Source organism: Nannobrachium achirus, assembly GCF_963921795.1.
Source record: "Nannobrachium achirus genome assembly, chromosome: 18".
Taxonomy (NCBI): Eukaryota; Metazoa; Chordata; class Actinopteri; order Myctophiformes; family Myctophidae; genus Nannobrachium; species Nannobrachium achirus.
The window spans coordinates 22,083,960-22,097,712 of NC_137825.1; the positions used below are offsets into that span (position 1 = coordinate 22,083,960).

The 13,753-nt window shown below is 41.2% G+C and overlaps 1 protein-coding gene across 1 annotated transcript in view; it reads right to left on the bottom strand.

Annotated features, from left to right (window-relative positions):
- Positions 1 to 1,491: 1,491 nt before the first annotated feature.
- The window catches only part of dnajb12b (DnaJ heat shock protein family (Hsp40) member B12b), a gene marked incomplete at both ends in the record, with an annotated part of 15,511 nt that continues 3,249 nt past the window's right edge, over positions 1,492 to 13,753 (bottom strand). The window contains 7 exons of the mRNA XM_080748063.1: positions 1,492 to 1,613; positions 3,155 to 3,327; positions 3,958 to 4,067; positions 4,268 to 4,338; positions 5,001 to 5,177; positions 5,612 to 5,757; positions 6,207 to 6,381. Of these exons, the coding sequence (XP_080604189.1) occupies positions 1,492 to 1,613; positions 3,155 to 3,327; positions 3,958 to 4,067; positions 4,268 to 4,338; positions 5,001 to 5,177; positions 5,612 to 5,757; positions 6,207 to 6,381 (974 nt within the window). The remainder of the gene's footprint in view (positions 1,614 to 3,154; positions 3,328 to 3,957; positions 4,068 to 4,267; positions 4,339 to 5,000; positions 5,178 to 5,611; positions 5,758 to 6,206; positions 6,382 to 13,753) is intronic.

Genomic DNA, 13,753 nt, shown 5'->3' on the forward strand with positions numbered 1-13,753 from the left:
TAAACAGGTGTTTTCTCAGAGATCTTACACTCCCAAAAACAGAATCTGTCAGACAATACCCAACTGTAGGCAAGTAGTCTGTCTCTACTATGGCATTCATTTTGAAGAGACGGCAACTATGGCTCAACCTTTAATACAGATAATGGAAGAGGACTACAGCTAAGAGGACAATCGTCGTTTTTGGAAAGTGTCTGACAAATTCTAGACATTGGACATAGGAATCTTAAGAGGTTACGCGTTTGTTTATCTCTGCATAGTTTAAAAAGTTCAGAATGTGCATTTGAACATCAAATCACAAAATTGCTCTTGTCTCCAACCCAACTCGCCCACCATCCTGCATTTGACTGCATAAAAAGTGAATGAAGGAAGGACGCATTCTTTGTGGTAGGCTATCTATCAACTGCTACATAAGGATGTCTTATTTTAGGTTTCATACAGCTTTTTTGCTTTTTTTTGCTAATACAAAAACAAAATAAAACAGCCATGAAGTGTCAAGGCAAGCTCAGTCACTTTCATGGAACACACTGTAAAGTGTCTCTGTGTAGTCAAAACATAAAGTTCACTTTATTTCCTAAGGGTGCAGTCACACAGAACTTAAATTCTGCCAAAACCTTTCAATGGGAACGCAGCGGTTTGTTGCCAGGGGCGGCAGTGGCTCAGGAGGTAAAGCAGGTTGGTGCCTTGCATGTTTTCCTCCGCCATCTGTGTATGAATGTGTGTGTGAATGGGTGAATGTAATGCACAAAATCATGGTACAGCACCTTGGATAAAGGCGCTATATAAATGCACCATTTACCATTTCTGCAAAACAACGCTCTCTCCCCATTGAAAAGCATAGGCAGAATTAAACTTCTGTGTTCTCTGACCCTAATCACACTATTCAAAAGAAAATGTTTTTACTAATTCTCTTGGTTCTTGAACATTTCATTTTCTCCAGGAGAATTAGAGAGTCATGGCTTGTGTGTAGAATTTCCTCTTAAAGTTGTCTTCAGGCTGTTGATTTCTTATAGCATACGTATTTACAGTCAGTGTTTTTCTTTTTCTTTTTTTTTTGTTGATTCAGTAAATCTGGCAAGGAAAACAATGCATGTAAAAACTTAGGAACATTATACCAACAGTGTGCATAAAGTCGCAAATAAATAACATTGGGTAAAGAAAAAAACGAAAAAAGGATATCAGAGAAGTGGTTCTCAAACCTTTCAGGCCGCGACCACCCAAAATAATCATATTTGAACTTGGGAGTTGAGGCATTACATTTCACAGCCTCGCAACGCACATTTTGCCTTTCTTATATTTTTTGACAATTTGGCCCATGTTTGACCAGTTTTTATAGTATAGTTGTTGATCTATTTTGATGCGGTAATGGTCTTCTTTTTTAGGTATTAAAAAGGTTTTAAAAGTCCATAAATTGTCAATTCACTGTTATCTGCATCCCGACCCACAGGGTGAGAACCACTGAGTTAGAGCTTACCTATAAGTATCATAATAGCTTCAACCATGTAATGAAGCGGTGATCTCGGAGAGCTTGGCACAGCTGGGTGTGCGAGCCTTCTGTGCCCTCTGGAACAAGTCATTGTCTCCGAAGTAGCGAGCTCTGTATAGCATGCCTTCTTCTGCAAGACAAAGAGAAATCACACCCAGTGTGAAGTGAGTGATGACTTTGGTGGCCACTCGTCCAGGTGGCCACTCGTCCAGGTACCCAGTTGTCCAGATGCCCACCTCTCTAGGCGCCCGCATTTCCCTAGAGGCCAGTTATTCAGGTGCCCACTCGTCTAGGTGCCCAGTTATCTCCACCCCTAAGTGCCAATTCGTCCAGGTGCCCGCATGTCCCTAATGCCCAGATGGTTTTGGTGCCCAGTTGTCCAAGTGCCCAACTGCCCACCTCTCAAGGTGCCCACTCGTCCAGGTGCCCAGTTATCTCCACCCCTAAGTGCCCACTCGTCCAGGTGCCCACATGTCCCTTGTACCCCAAATGACATGATAGTGCTGCTTAATTGTACAAAGAAAGTCGCAGCACAGTACTTGTGTAAGGATGAGAAAAACAGATCTATGATACGATAGCTACTTATACCTGCTTACCATCTGAGCATGTTCGTTCTGAACTCAAAAGTCAATTGTCAGCTGTGTGTGGTATCTGCATGTGTGCTTCTGTTGGTCCAGATGATGTACTAGTACGCTGCATCATGCACCAGAATATCCCAAAGAGTCATTCATTATACAGTAGTATCTCCCCAGTGCACTTCTATAAAGGTTCTGCAGCAGTCGCATACAGTAGTTAACTTGGACATTCTCTCCAAGTTAACGTCATTTTCAATCTAAGAACAGCCTGAAATCAGAATAATTGTCGTCCTGGGTGAAGTTGGTTAACTACAGCAGTGGTTCTCAATCTTTTCAGGCCGCAACACCCCAAAATAATCATAATGAACTGGGACCCCCCCACCCTGATAAGCACTTGGAATTGTAGGAGTTGAGGCATTCAATTTAGTTTGACTCGGTTCCACCGAAAGAATATTGTGAAAATAACAGATCTACAAGCTCAAAATGGCTCGCAAAGCAAGGCATTGTGAGCTTGTAGATGGTCTATTTTCCAAAAATGTGCCTCTTTCTTTTACTATTTGCCAATTTGGCCAATATTTGACCAGTTGTTTGTTTGAATACCTTTGATGCAGTAATGGAATTTTACTTTTCTTTCTTATTTTTGTAGGTATTAAAAAGACCTTAAAAGTCCTTGGGCATATTTCACTTTCAAAAAAGCCTTTGGTCCTTTTATCATCTAATCAGGCTTTTATGAACACCCTGAACAGATTTTAATTTACTTGATTCATATATTTGATGTAAATGTTATCAGGCTGCTTCCTCCAGGACGAGGGCCCCATACACACCCATTGTAACTCCTGGAGGGGGAGGACTGATGGCATTTACATCTAATATCTAAATATTGAATCAAGCAAATTAAAAACCGTTCAGGGTGTTCATAAAAACCTTGATTAGATGATAAAATGACCAAAGGTCTTTTTGAAAGTGAAATATCTCTTCAAATTGTCACTTCATTGTCAACCCACAGGTTGAGAACCAATGAATTAAAGAACAGACCTGGCCTACAGTATCATCTGGTCAGGTAAACTAAAAAGACGTTTTTATATTGCAAACATACTCTGCTGCTTCTCCTTCCAGCAGTTGTTGCGGAGGTTAGAGATGAAGTCGTCCTCCACCGTCCTCTCCACGCGTTTCAGGGCCATCCCAGTGTGGTCCCTGGAGAAACTATCCCCGACGTAGTACGGCACCTTCAGGTTCTGCGTCAGCCTCTTGTGTGTGTGGCCAGCGGTCCTGCTTGAAAACAAGAGCACAGCACGAGCAAGCTCTGGATTAGGGGTGCAAGAGTTAATCCAACTAATCTATGTATTTTTATCGATAATCGATAAAACATATATATATATTTTTTGGGATATATTTACTTCAATTAATGATATAACTAGAGAGAAATATTTGGTATAATTTGCAATAACTTGCACTATCACTTGTCTTAAAATAAAGCATTAAATGGTTTAGGGCTTCAGTATGAACCATAAAGACCTCTCAGATCATCTGTGACAGGTCCGCTTTCTGTCCCCAATATGCAACACATATCTAGAATCAATAACTCCCAGAATCACAACTAAATGCACCACATACCTTAAACAAACTGCCAGAAAACTGCAGGCCTGCTACAAGTCTCAGTTGTCAAATGAAAGTTGAAGAGTTTCTGTTTCTGTTGCCTATTATTACTGGGGGTTCTAAATGTATATTAATTTTTTTATTCAAATTACCTTTAATAATGTTTCTTTTGCACCTTCAATTTCGTAATGCTTAATGTTTTATGTAAAACACATTGAATCGCCTTGTGGTTTACAGATAAAGCTGGCCTTGCCTTGCCTAAAAGAAATGTACCGCAACAAACAGGGATGATGATGTACTCACGGTCTGAAGCTTAGGCTGTAGGAGGAGCTGTTTACCATCATCTGACTGAGGGCTGACACGATGACCAGGATAAGAATGGGCATGATTTGCACAAAGAGTGCAAAACCTCCCTGCAAAACAACACATCTATATGAAACAGCACTGTTTGCCATTAAATACATATCCTTATTAAGCATTATTCATCATCATTCACTTCTTGTCACTCATCCCTACTGTTTGCTCATGACTCCCCCCTGCTGTTTAACACAAGAAAGTACCTCATTTCAAAATACACACAGTATGTATGTATAGTATGTATGGTCAGGCTTACCTCTCGCCGCCGTTCCCTTCGCTCTGGTCTCTGATTACGCATCCTCCCATTAGCGTACACATGAGCGTTACCTGAATAGACAGACCCACTCAAAGAAATTAGTACAAAGGACCCCAATGTAAGCAAGTCATAGTGCTTTCTTGGGTTTAAATCCCAACAGTAGACCTTGTATCTGAACTGCACTGTCCTGTGCTTTTCCTATGCGACCTGCTAATAAAGTATTCAATCAATCAATCAATCAGTGGTGTAAAGCAACCAAGCACACATTCTTCAGTACAATTTTGAAGTATTTTTTACATAGTGGAGTATTTCAAATGTTCAATAATTTGGATTGATTATGATATGTGATCTTAACTCATTCAATTGAAGTTTCAATGTTATGTGCATGTAATAACTTTAAATTATGCTCTGCTCTGGGGGTTCATGATCTCAGATTCTGTCTCACGCTCGAGCAGGTAATCTGTAATATCACAGCAGAGCTACACTGCCCAAACTAAATGCAATATCATTGCAGTCAGTGAATGGTAAATATCATTGCAATAAATGGTAAATGGTTAATCTGAAATGATTAAAGGCAAGGGTTATGGTTTATCCTGAGCTGAAGTGTCTAAAATAACTTCTACTTGCCACTTGTGTTTCTACATTTCAGTATTGATACTTTTAGTAAGTACTAAGTAAAACTTTTCCCACCACTGCACGTATGGGGGAAAGAAACACAAGCAAGTAAACCTACTTGACGGGAATCCTCCACCAAAGAACATGTTAAAGAGATCTTCAGGTGAGATGTCTGCCTCGAAGGTCCCATCTGCTTCATCCTCTGGTCTGGATGGGTGTTGCCCCTCCTCCCCACGCTGTTCGTACAGTTTCCTCTTTTCAACGTTGCTCAGAACGGAATAGGCGTTCCCAATAGCTGTAGAAGACAACCACGAGAATGTCAAACTGTTTTGAATCAGAATATGGATGCCAGGGCTCATCGTGTGGCATATGCTAAATCAGTGGTTCTCAAACCAGTGGTCCGGGGACCACCAGTGGTTCCTGAGAGGATTCCAGTTGGTCCCCAGCCAAATGATGGAGAGTTGGTAACCAAATGGATCTTTAACGCTTGAGAGTATAAAATAAAACCAAAGGGTTATTTTTTGGTTTCATTTTACGCTCTCAAGAGTTAAATTATTATTAAACACCATGAATTACTTACTTTACAAGAGGTCTGTCTACACAATTACAGAATGTAGAATAATTGTTATTTTGATTGACCTCTTATCAGTCCTATGGCACCACATTTCAAATTCCCGATAAATAATGGACCTTGACATGAAAAAGGTTGTTTCACTTTATGAAGGCTACCTTTGAAAGCCTCCGTTGCACCTGGAGCGTGGTTCTTGTCAGGGTGGAATTTCAATGCCTGCTTTCTGTAGTGCCTCTTGAGTTCCTCCTCAGTAGCATTTTTCTGGACCCCAAGAATTTCATAGAAGTCCTTGCATTGTTTTATCCTGTGTGGGGAATAACACGAAGTCAATGGTAAACAAAGAATTTAAATCTGCAAGTCAATTCATGGCACATAGAGCCTGCCATTTTCTTTTTATAAAGCAATACCTACATAATACTGTACGTTATAAGGTTATATACTGTACAGTGTGTACAATAAACATAGAAAACTATTGGCATCAGAAATTTACCAAAAGTAGAAAGCACTCATCATCAACATCAACATCCTATCCTGTGTTTCTTAAACAGAATGTCAAATGTCAAAAAAAAGTTTTTTTTTCTTTTTCTTTTTTTTTAAATAGCAGATCTAAAACTCACAATGCGTCGCATCACAATCTTGTAGATCTGCTATTGTCAAATGGCTGAAATGAATACAGGGCCGAAGTGTTTTGTAATAAAAATGTTATCCTTTTGTCTTGTACCACATATCGTTTCTAAAGTTAAAGTAGCCTACTTCATCACAGAATCCAGCTGATCTGAAGTGTATGGCTTGGCAGTGTGACCGTCTGAGCTCCTTTCTGCAGAGCCCGCGTTGGCCTGGCGATGTCGAACCCCTGAGTCCCCGCCGAACTCCGAATGCTGTCCTTGTCGGCGACTAAATCCATTCTTCGCTATCAATTCTAGCAGTGCTGGGTAGAGTATAACAACAGCATTATGAGAGTTATAAAGAGCAGAAAGGAAATCTCCAAACAGTTCAATCTATAAATTCAAGAAAATGTTTAGAGACAATATAGTAGATAGATACATATAAAACGTCATAATAATTCATAAAATATTATATCTAGTATGTAAAACGTCCACATTCTCGTCATTCTGTTTGTAATTTGTATTGATGTTTTATTATTGTCTCCACCAGCCGAAGGCTGAGGGAGAGTATGTTTTCCCCTCCGTCCGTGTGTACGTCCGTGCGTGCGTCCGTCCGTGCGTGCGTCCGTCCGTGCATCCTCGCAGTTTGTGAGCACCTAATCTCAGTCGCCGTTGGCCCGGTTGCTGCCAAAGTGAGCACACACATTCCCTGGATGCCAATCTAGAACCTCTGCCCTAAATTTTTCAAATGGGCCTTTTCTAGCGCCACCTAGTGGCCGATGTTCGCAAAACACATTTCTGTGCACTACTCTTACAGATTTTGTCCAAAAATCCTACAAATCGGTAGGCAGTATCTCGACAGTCATGTGATCGACACAGATCTGTCCGATTTTGCATATTGCATCCTGATTGGCTAAGATTGGCTTCCAAAGTTTGTAGGATTGAGCCGTTTTGAACAAAATGCCTCAAATCACAAACGCAAAGTGCAATTATCATGAAATCGCGCACACACGTTCCCACTAGGCCGAGGAAGAAATGCCACTTTATTATTTTTAAATCAGCCTCATGGTGGCGCTATAACAGGCCGATTTGTGGTTTTACCTATAACTCCACCGATCAGTTTCAAACTTTGTAAGCGCACTCCCTAGAGGCTAAGGATAAACCTTTGCCCTGCATTTTTCACATCATCCTTTTATAGCGCCACCTTTGGGCCGACATATGTAAAACACATTTTTGGATATTACTCCTTGAGATTTTATGCAAAAATCACGCAAATCGGTACACAGTATCTCTATAGTCATGTGACCGTGCGTGCGTGCGTCCGTCCGTGCGTCCTCGCAGTTTGTGAGCACCTAATCTCAGTCGCCGTTGGCCCGGTTGCTGCCAAAGTGAGCACACACATTCCCTGGATGCCAATCTAGAACCTCTGCCCTAAATTTTTCAAATGGGCCTTTTCTAGCGCCACCTAGTGGCCGATGTTCGCAAAACACATTTCTGTGCACTACTCTTACAGATTTTGTCCAAAAATCCTACAAATCGGTAGGCAGTATCTCGACAGTCATGTGATCGACACAGATCTGTCCGATTTTGCATATTGCATCCTGATTGGCTAAGATTGGCTTCCAAAGTTTGTAGGATTGAGCCGTTTTGAACAAAATGCCTCAAATCACAAACGCAAAGTGCAATTATCATGAAATCGCGCATACACGTTCCCACTAGGCCGAGGAAGAAATGCCACTTATTTTTTTTTAAATCAGCCTCATGGTGGCGCTATAACAGGCCGATTTGTGGTTTTACCTATAACTCCACCGATCAGTTTCAAACTTTGTAAGCGCACTCCCTAGAGGCTAAGGATAAACCTTTGCCCTGCATTTTTCACATCAGCCTTTTATAGCGCCACCTTTGGGCCGACATATGTAAAACACATTTTTGGATATTACTCCTTGAGATTTTATGCAAAAATCACGCAAATCGATACACAGTATCTCTATAGTCATGTGATCAAGTCCGATCAGTCTGATATTTCATATTCCATCCAGATTGGCTAATATTAGCTTCCAAATTTTGCAGGATTGCTCCGCTTTTGAACAAAATGCCTCAAATCATCAACGCAGCTTGCGATTACCGTGAAATTTGCCACACATATTCCCACTAGGTCAAGGAACAAATGCTACCTTTTTCACATTGGCCTGTTATAGCGCCACCATTAGGTAGACTTTAGCAAAACACATTTTTGGAACACAATGCTTCAAATCATGCATGCAGCGTCCGATTGCCATGAAAGATCTAAGGTGAGGAACATATGCCACCCTTTTTACATTGGCCTATTATACAGTAACACCGCACGGCCTGGTGGAGACCTGTGCTCGTTGTCTCCACCAGCCGAAGGCTGAGGGAGAGTATGTTTTCCCCTCCGTCCGTCCGTCCGTGCGTGCGTCCGTGCGTGCGTGCGTGCGTCCGTCCGTGCGTCCTCGCAGTTTGTGAGCAGCTAATCTCAGTCACCGTTGGCCCGATCGCTGCCAAACTGAGCACACACACTCCCTGGATGCCAATCTAGAACCTCTGCCCCACATTTTTCAAATCAGCCTCATGGTGGCGCTATAACAGGCCGATTTGTGTGGCCTGGTTGTTACCAGCTAATCTCCGGCGCCGTTGGCCCGATCGCTGCCAAACTGAGCACACACACTCCCTGGATGCTAATTCAGAACCTCTGCCCCACATTTTTTAAATCAGCCTCATGGTGGCGCTATAACAGGCCGATTTGTGTGGCCTGGTGGAGACCTGTGCTCGGAAGAGCACTGCTTCTAGTTGTTTCTGTTTTTTGTATATTATAAGGTAAAAAGGGTATAGGCATTATAACCTACGCTTCAGCCCACAAAGGTTGATTACTTTTGATGCAGGTCCAGGTATTGTTTTTGTGCTGCTTGTTGTCACTAACTCTGTTCATGGCTTAAGACCGAAGTAAAACCATTCATTCATTCATTTATTCATTCAAAACCTTTATGTGAGTAATGAGCATTAAGCATCAATTGCAATAGTTTGGAGGTAGCGTTGGAAAAGTCCCTCACTCTCTAGGGTGTTTGTATGATAGATTATTGCAATGAGGTGAGGCCTATATAAGATGCCTCAGGGCGACACCTGTGCCACTGTGATGTGGACATCAGGGATGTGGACATCAGGGATCTCCATATATGGGCATAAATGTTTTTGTTCCCCTGGCATCACAGGGATGTCCATATCTCCATATATGGGCATAAAAGGGATTTGTTCCCCCTGGCATCACAGGGTTCTCTCTAACAGTGCATCATTAATATTGATGACATCAGGGAACTCCATATATGGCCATAAAAGGGATTCTGTTAGGCCCTGCTCCGTGTTCACGCGGCGTTGCTTGACAGCTCTTTGGCATGGGATCAACTTTCGCTTTGGCATGGGAACAGGTCATATATTGAGTCTGTGAGGTCAGGTGTAGAATTTTCATTCAGTCATTGCTAATTAATTTATACCATTCTGATGAGTCTGAGTCACAGTGTGGCACAGAGTCACAGTGATGTCACAGTGATGTCGACATCAGAGATCTCCATCCCCTGACATCACAGTGACATCAAAATGTGAAATGTGTACACGGAGACAAGCTGTGACATTTCTCATGGTAAACTGCGACCTTCGGTCGCAACTACATATCAGGCTGCACTCAGACTGGAACGCACTGTGTTCATCAAAGTTCTGTGTTCAGTCAAAGTCTCTTCCAAAAAATAATACATTTCCCACAATGCTTTGCGGACGTGGGCGGTTCCGCTTGAGGAGGAACCAGATATGGTATTTGGCCATGTAGTTCTTTTGGAGTTGTCATCGGGTGAAGGCAGAGTACCTTTTACTCAATACATTTTGAATTCCAGGCTTTTACTTGTAACAAAGTATTTGTATGTTTCAGTATGGATACTTTTATTTAAGCAATGAATTTGAGTATTTTTTCCACCACTGTATAAAGCTTACATTTTATTATGAATCATTTTATTATTAATCAATTGCATCTGTGTAGGCATCACTGTCACTATGTATGACATGCAAAGAAATATTTGTGATATTCATTGTTATTTTCAAATGTTTTACTGTGAAACACACTTAACTTTAATTTATTTATAATATTTTTCGTTCTGAAATGGAGGTTTCATATCACTGCAGTGCAGACAGGCTCTGCTGCTGTGGATTACAAACTAGAAGTGAACACAGCTGTGTGGGATTGCATCATGGCCTTTCTGCCCTATTGGTTGGCAGTTGAACCCTGCCCTTCTGTCTCATCAAGTGCAGCTTGTCTGCCCTCTAATGCTTGCCTACAACAGTCCCTGTGCGTGTTGTGTGCGTGTGTGCTTGTGCTTAAGCAACCACAGGACTCTCACTAGACTTCAAACCATGTGACTTCCATCCGGAATGCATTGTGCTGTCTCTGCCCCCCGCTCCCCCCACACAACTCTCACTAGACTTTGTGCCTGCAGGTCTGTAGCCAGCCTCAGAGATACGAGTAGGGCTATAGCCATTGATTATTGTCATACCGATTATTCTATTGAATGCTTTCAATTAATTGAATCAATTAACCACTTAAGCTCCTTTGTTTTATACTTTGCCGCACATTGGTGTCGCGCAAAAATAGTGAAAATAGCAGATCATTTTAATTATTTTTTCAATGTATTTCGTTATGTTTTCACCATCAATTAGATCGATATGTTTGATTAACAGCTGCACCGCCCCTAGGCAAGAGTATACATGCACTGAATCAATGCATGTGCTTCTCTATAGAGCGGACTGGAGAGAACTAAATTGACCATACTTATGTAAAAAGACACCACAGGGCAAACCGCAGAATTATATTTACCATAATTATACTGCCAACGCTGAATGGTAGAGGTAATGATTATAGATAAACAAAGCTGTTATGCAAGAGGTCATACATAATTGAACAGGGATCAGTGAGGATGAAGAATAATTACCAAATGAAAACTCTTAGATTGCATTATGTTACAACTAAGTGTTGTACAGAATCATGTCAAACAAACTCATACTATATCTTCTTCAGTGGTACAAATAAGAAAAGGCTAACCAACAAATACAGAGTGGTTTAAAGTAACTAAGAACATTTACTTAAAGGGGAACCACCCATTTTCAACATTGAACTATGTCATTAATATACATTTGAGTTGTTATGTGGAAATTTGAAAAAGCCCCCCTCCCCCACACCCCCCCTTCAGTGTTGCCTAAAACTGGAGGTTTGATTTTGGGGTTTAGCTTGCAAAGTACACCGTGATGATGTCATCATGGTGTGTTTATTGCGACCGTCAGCTCCACCGGCTGCAAGTCACGTCACACTTTTGCCCTACTCATATCTCCGCCACCGTTGCCCCTATCCATGCCAAACTTTGCACACACACACTCCTTGGATGGCAAATCACAACATCCACCCCTCATTTCTCACATAGCCCTCTTCTAGTGCCACCATCAGGCGTTTTTTTGCAAAACCAATTTTTGGACACTGCTCCTACAGATTATGGCCTAAGATCACACAAAGTGGCACACAGTATCTCTAAAGTCATGTCATCAACATGGATCTGTCCCATATTCCCTTGCCTTCTAAAGTTTGTGTATGCGACCTGACGGTCGTTTATCTCCCGATTAGGGAGTCTTACTTGTACAGTAGATTTCAGAATTTATATTTTTACTTGAAGTCCACGACAGCATGTAGGCCCTGTCAGTAGCGAACAGATGTAGTAACCAATCCATTGACCTATATTCGGGGCTCTAATAACAAAAACAGGAAATATACTGTAGCACAGAACAACATAAGGTGTGAACCTAGAACATCTTTTAGAAGATGAGCAGCCAGCACTATCCCCCACAGGGCCTTTATAGTGTCATCTAACCCAGCCTTCAGTGGTGGAAAGGTACTCACATGTTTTACTTAAGTAAAAGTATCAATACTACAATGTAGAAATACGCTGTTGTTACAAGTCCGGAATTCGAAATTTACTTTTAATTTACTGCATCAAGTATTGGCATCAAAATGTACTTAAAAAGTACCAAAAGTATAAAGTACCCATTATGAAGAATGTCCTATTTGAAGTTTTCAAATGTATAAAAATCTTTTGAAAATAGACGATCTACAAGCACACAATGCGTCGCATCGTACAGCACTTAAGTAAATGTACTTAGTTTGTTTACAGCACTGGGGGGAAGCCTTTATAGTGTCATCTAAGCCAGCCTTTTGTTTCTGGAAGGAGGTGACAGTCTGTCCCAAACCAAAAGGTGATACTGTGCTCAGGGAGTGCCTGGAGTTGTTCCTCGGTTGTCTTGCATCACTGGGGGATTACAGGACCATGCTAAACTTCCTGTACTTTGTTTTATAGACTAAAACTAGGAAGAAAAATATTCTTCCATTACATTTTCAGGCAGTGACCCTCGACATAATCATATTTGAACTGGGGACCCCCACCCTGCTGCACAAGCACTTGGAATTGTTAGAGTTGGCATTACATTTAGTTTTAATCGATCCATTCCATTGTGAAAATAGCCGATCTACATGCTCACAACGCCTCGCAACATGATGCGTTGTGAGCATGTGCTATTCTCACAATTTCTGCCTCTAATATTTGACAATTTGGCCAATGTTTGTTTGACCAGAGGTACTAAAAAGGTATTTAAAGTCCTTAAATTGTCACTTTAGAAATGGGCAGATACCATGTATACACTTGTACTGTATGTTGGTCTGTTTACTGTTGAGTGAGAAAACAATAACATTTACTGTAACTAATCATCTGGGGACCCCCCCAAAATAATTTGGGGACACCTCTGGGGGTACCGACCCACAGGTTGAGAACCACTGCACTAGAGCAGTGGTCCTCAACCTTTTCAGGCCGCGACCCCCTAACTAATCATATTTTAACTGGGGACCCACACACGACGAGCACTAAGAGTCGATGCATTACATTTTGTATAACACAGTTCTATTGTGAAAAAGGCAGATCTACATGCTCACCTTGTGAGCATGTAGATCGGCTATTTTCACAATTTCTGCCTCTAATATTTGACAATTTGGTCAATGTTTAATATGTCATTTTAGAGGTATTAAAAAGTCATAAATTGTCACTTTAGAAATGTGCAGATGCCCTCTATACACTTAAACTTTGTTGGTTTGTTTACTGCCAAGTGCAAAAACAATGTTGCACATTAAGCTTATCATCTGGGGACCCCCCAAAATAATTTGGGGACACCTCTGGGGGTCCCGACCCACAGGTTGAGAACCACTGCACCAGAGCACCTGTTGTGTGAGCCATAGAACCATGCAGTCTATTGTCGACTTTACTGTACTCGGGTTTCTTTCTTAGGTAACAAGGGTTAAGTCTCTGGTGTGGAAGTAAACAACAACTGGTGCACTGAGTGCAACCAGCAGTTTAGAGCAGACGTGGTTCCAAATGTTTTTTTTTTTTTTAGCTCAGTCAAGACCCAAAAGAGAAATTACTGTAGATGTTTGCCCGGGACCCAAACCAGTGAATATAGCAGATCTACAAGCTCACGTTGCTTACTTAAACATGTTTTTGTTTATTTATGGAAATTATTCTATTTAAAGAAAATTGATTAATGAAATACTTTTGAAAAATGTTGGAATTGTTTTGAATTGACAAAAGGTTTTTAATCTTTTGAAAT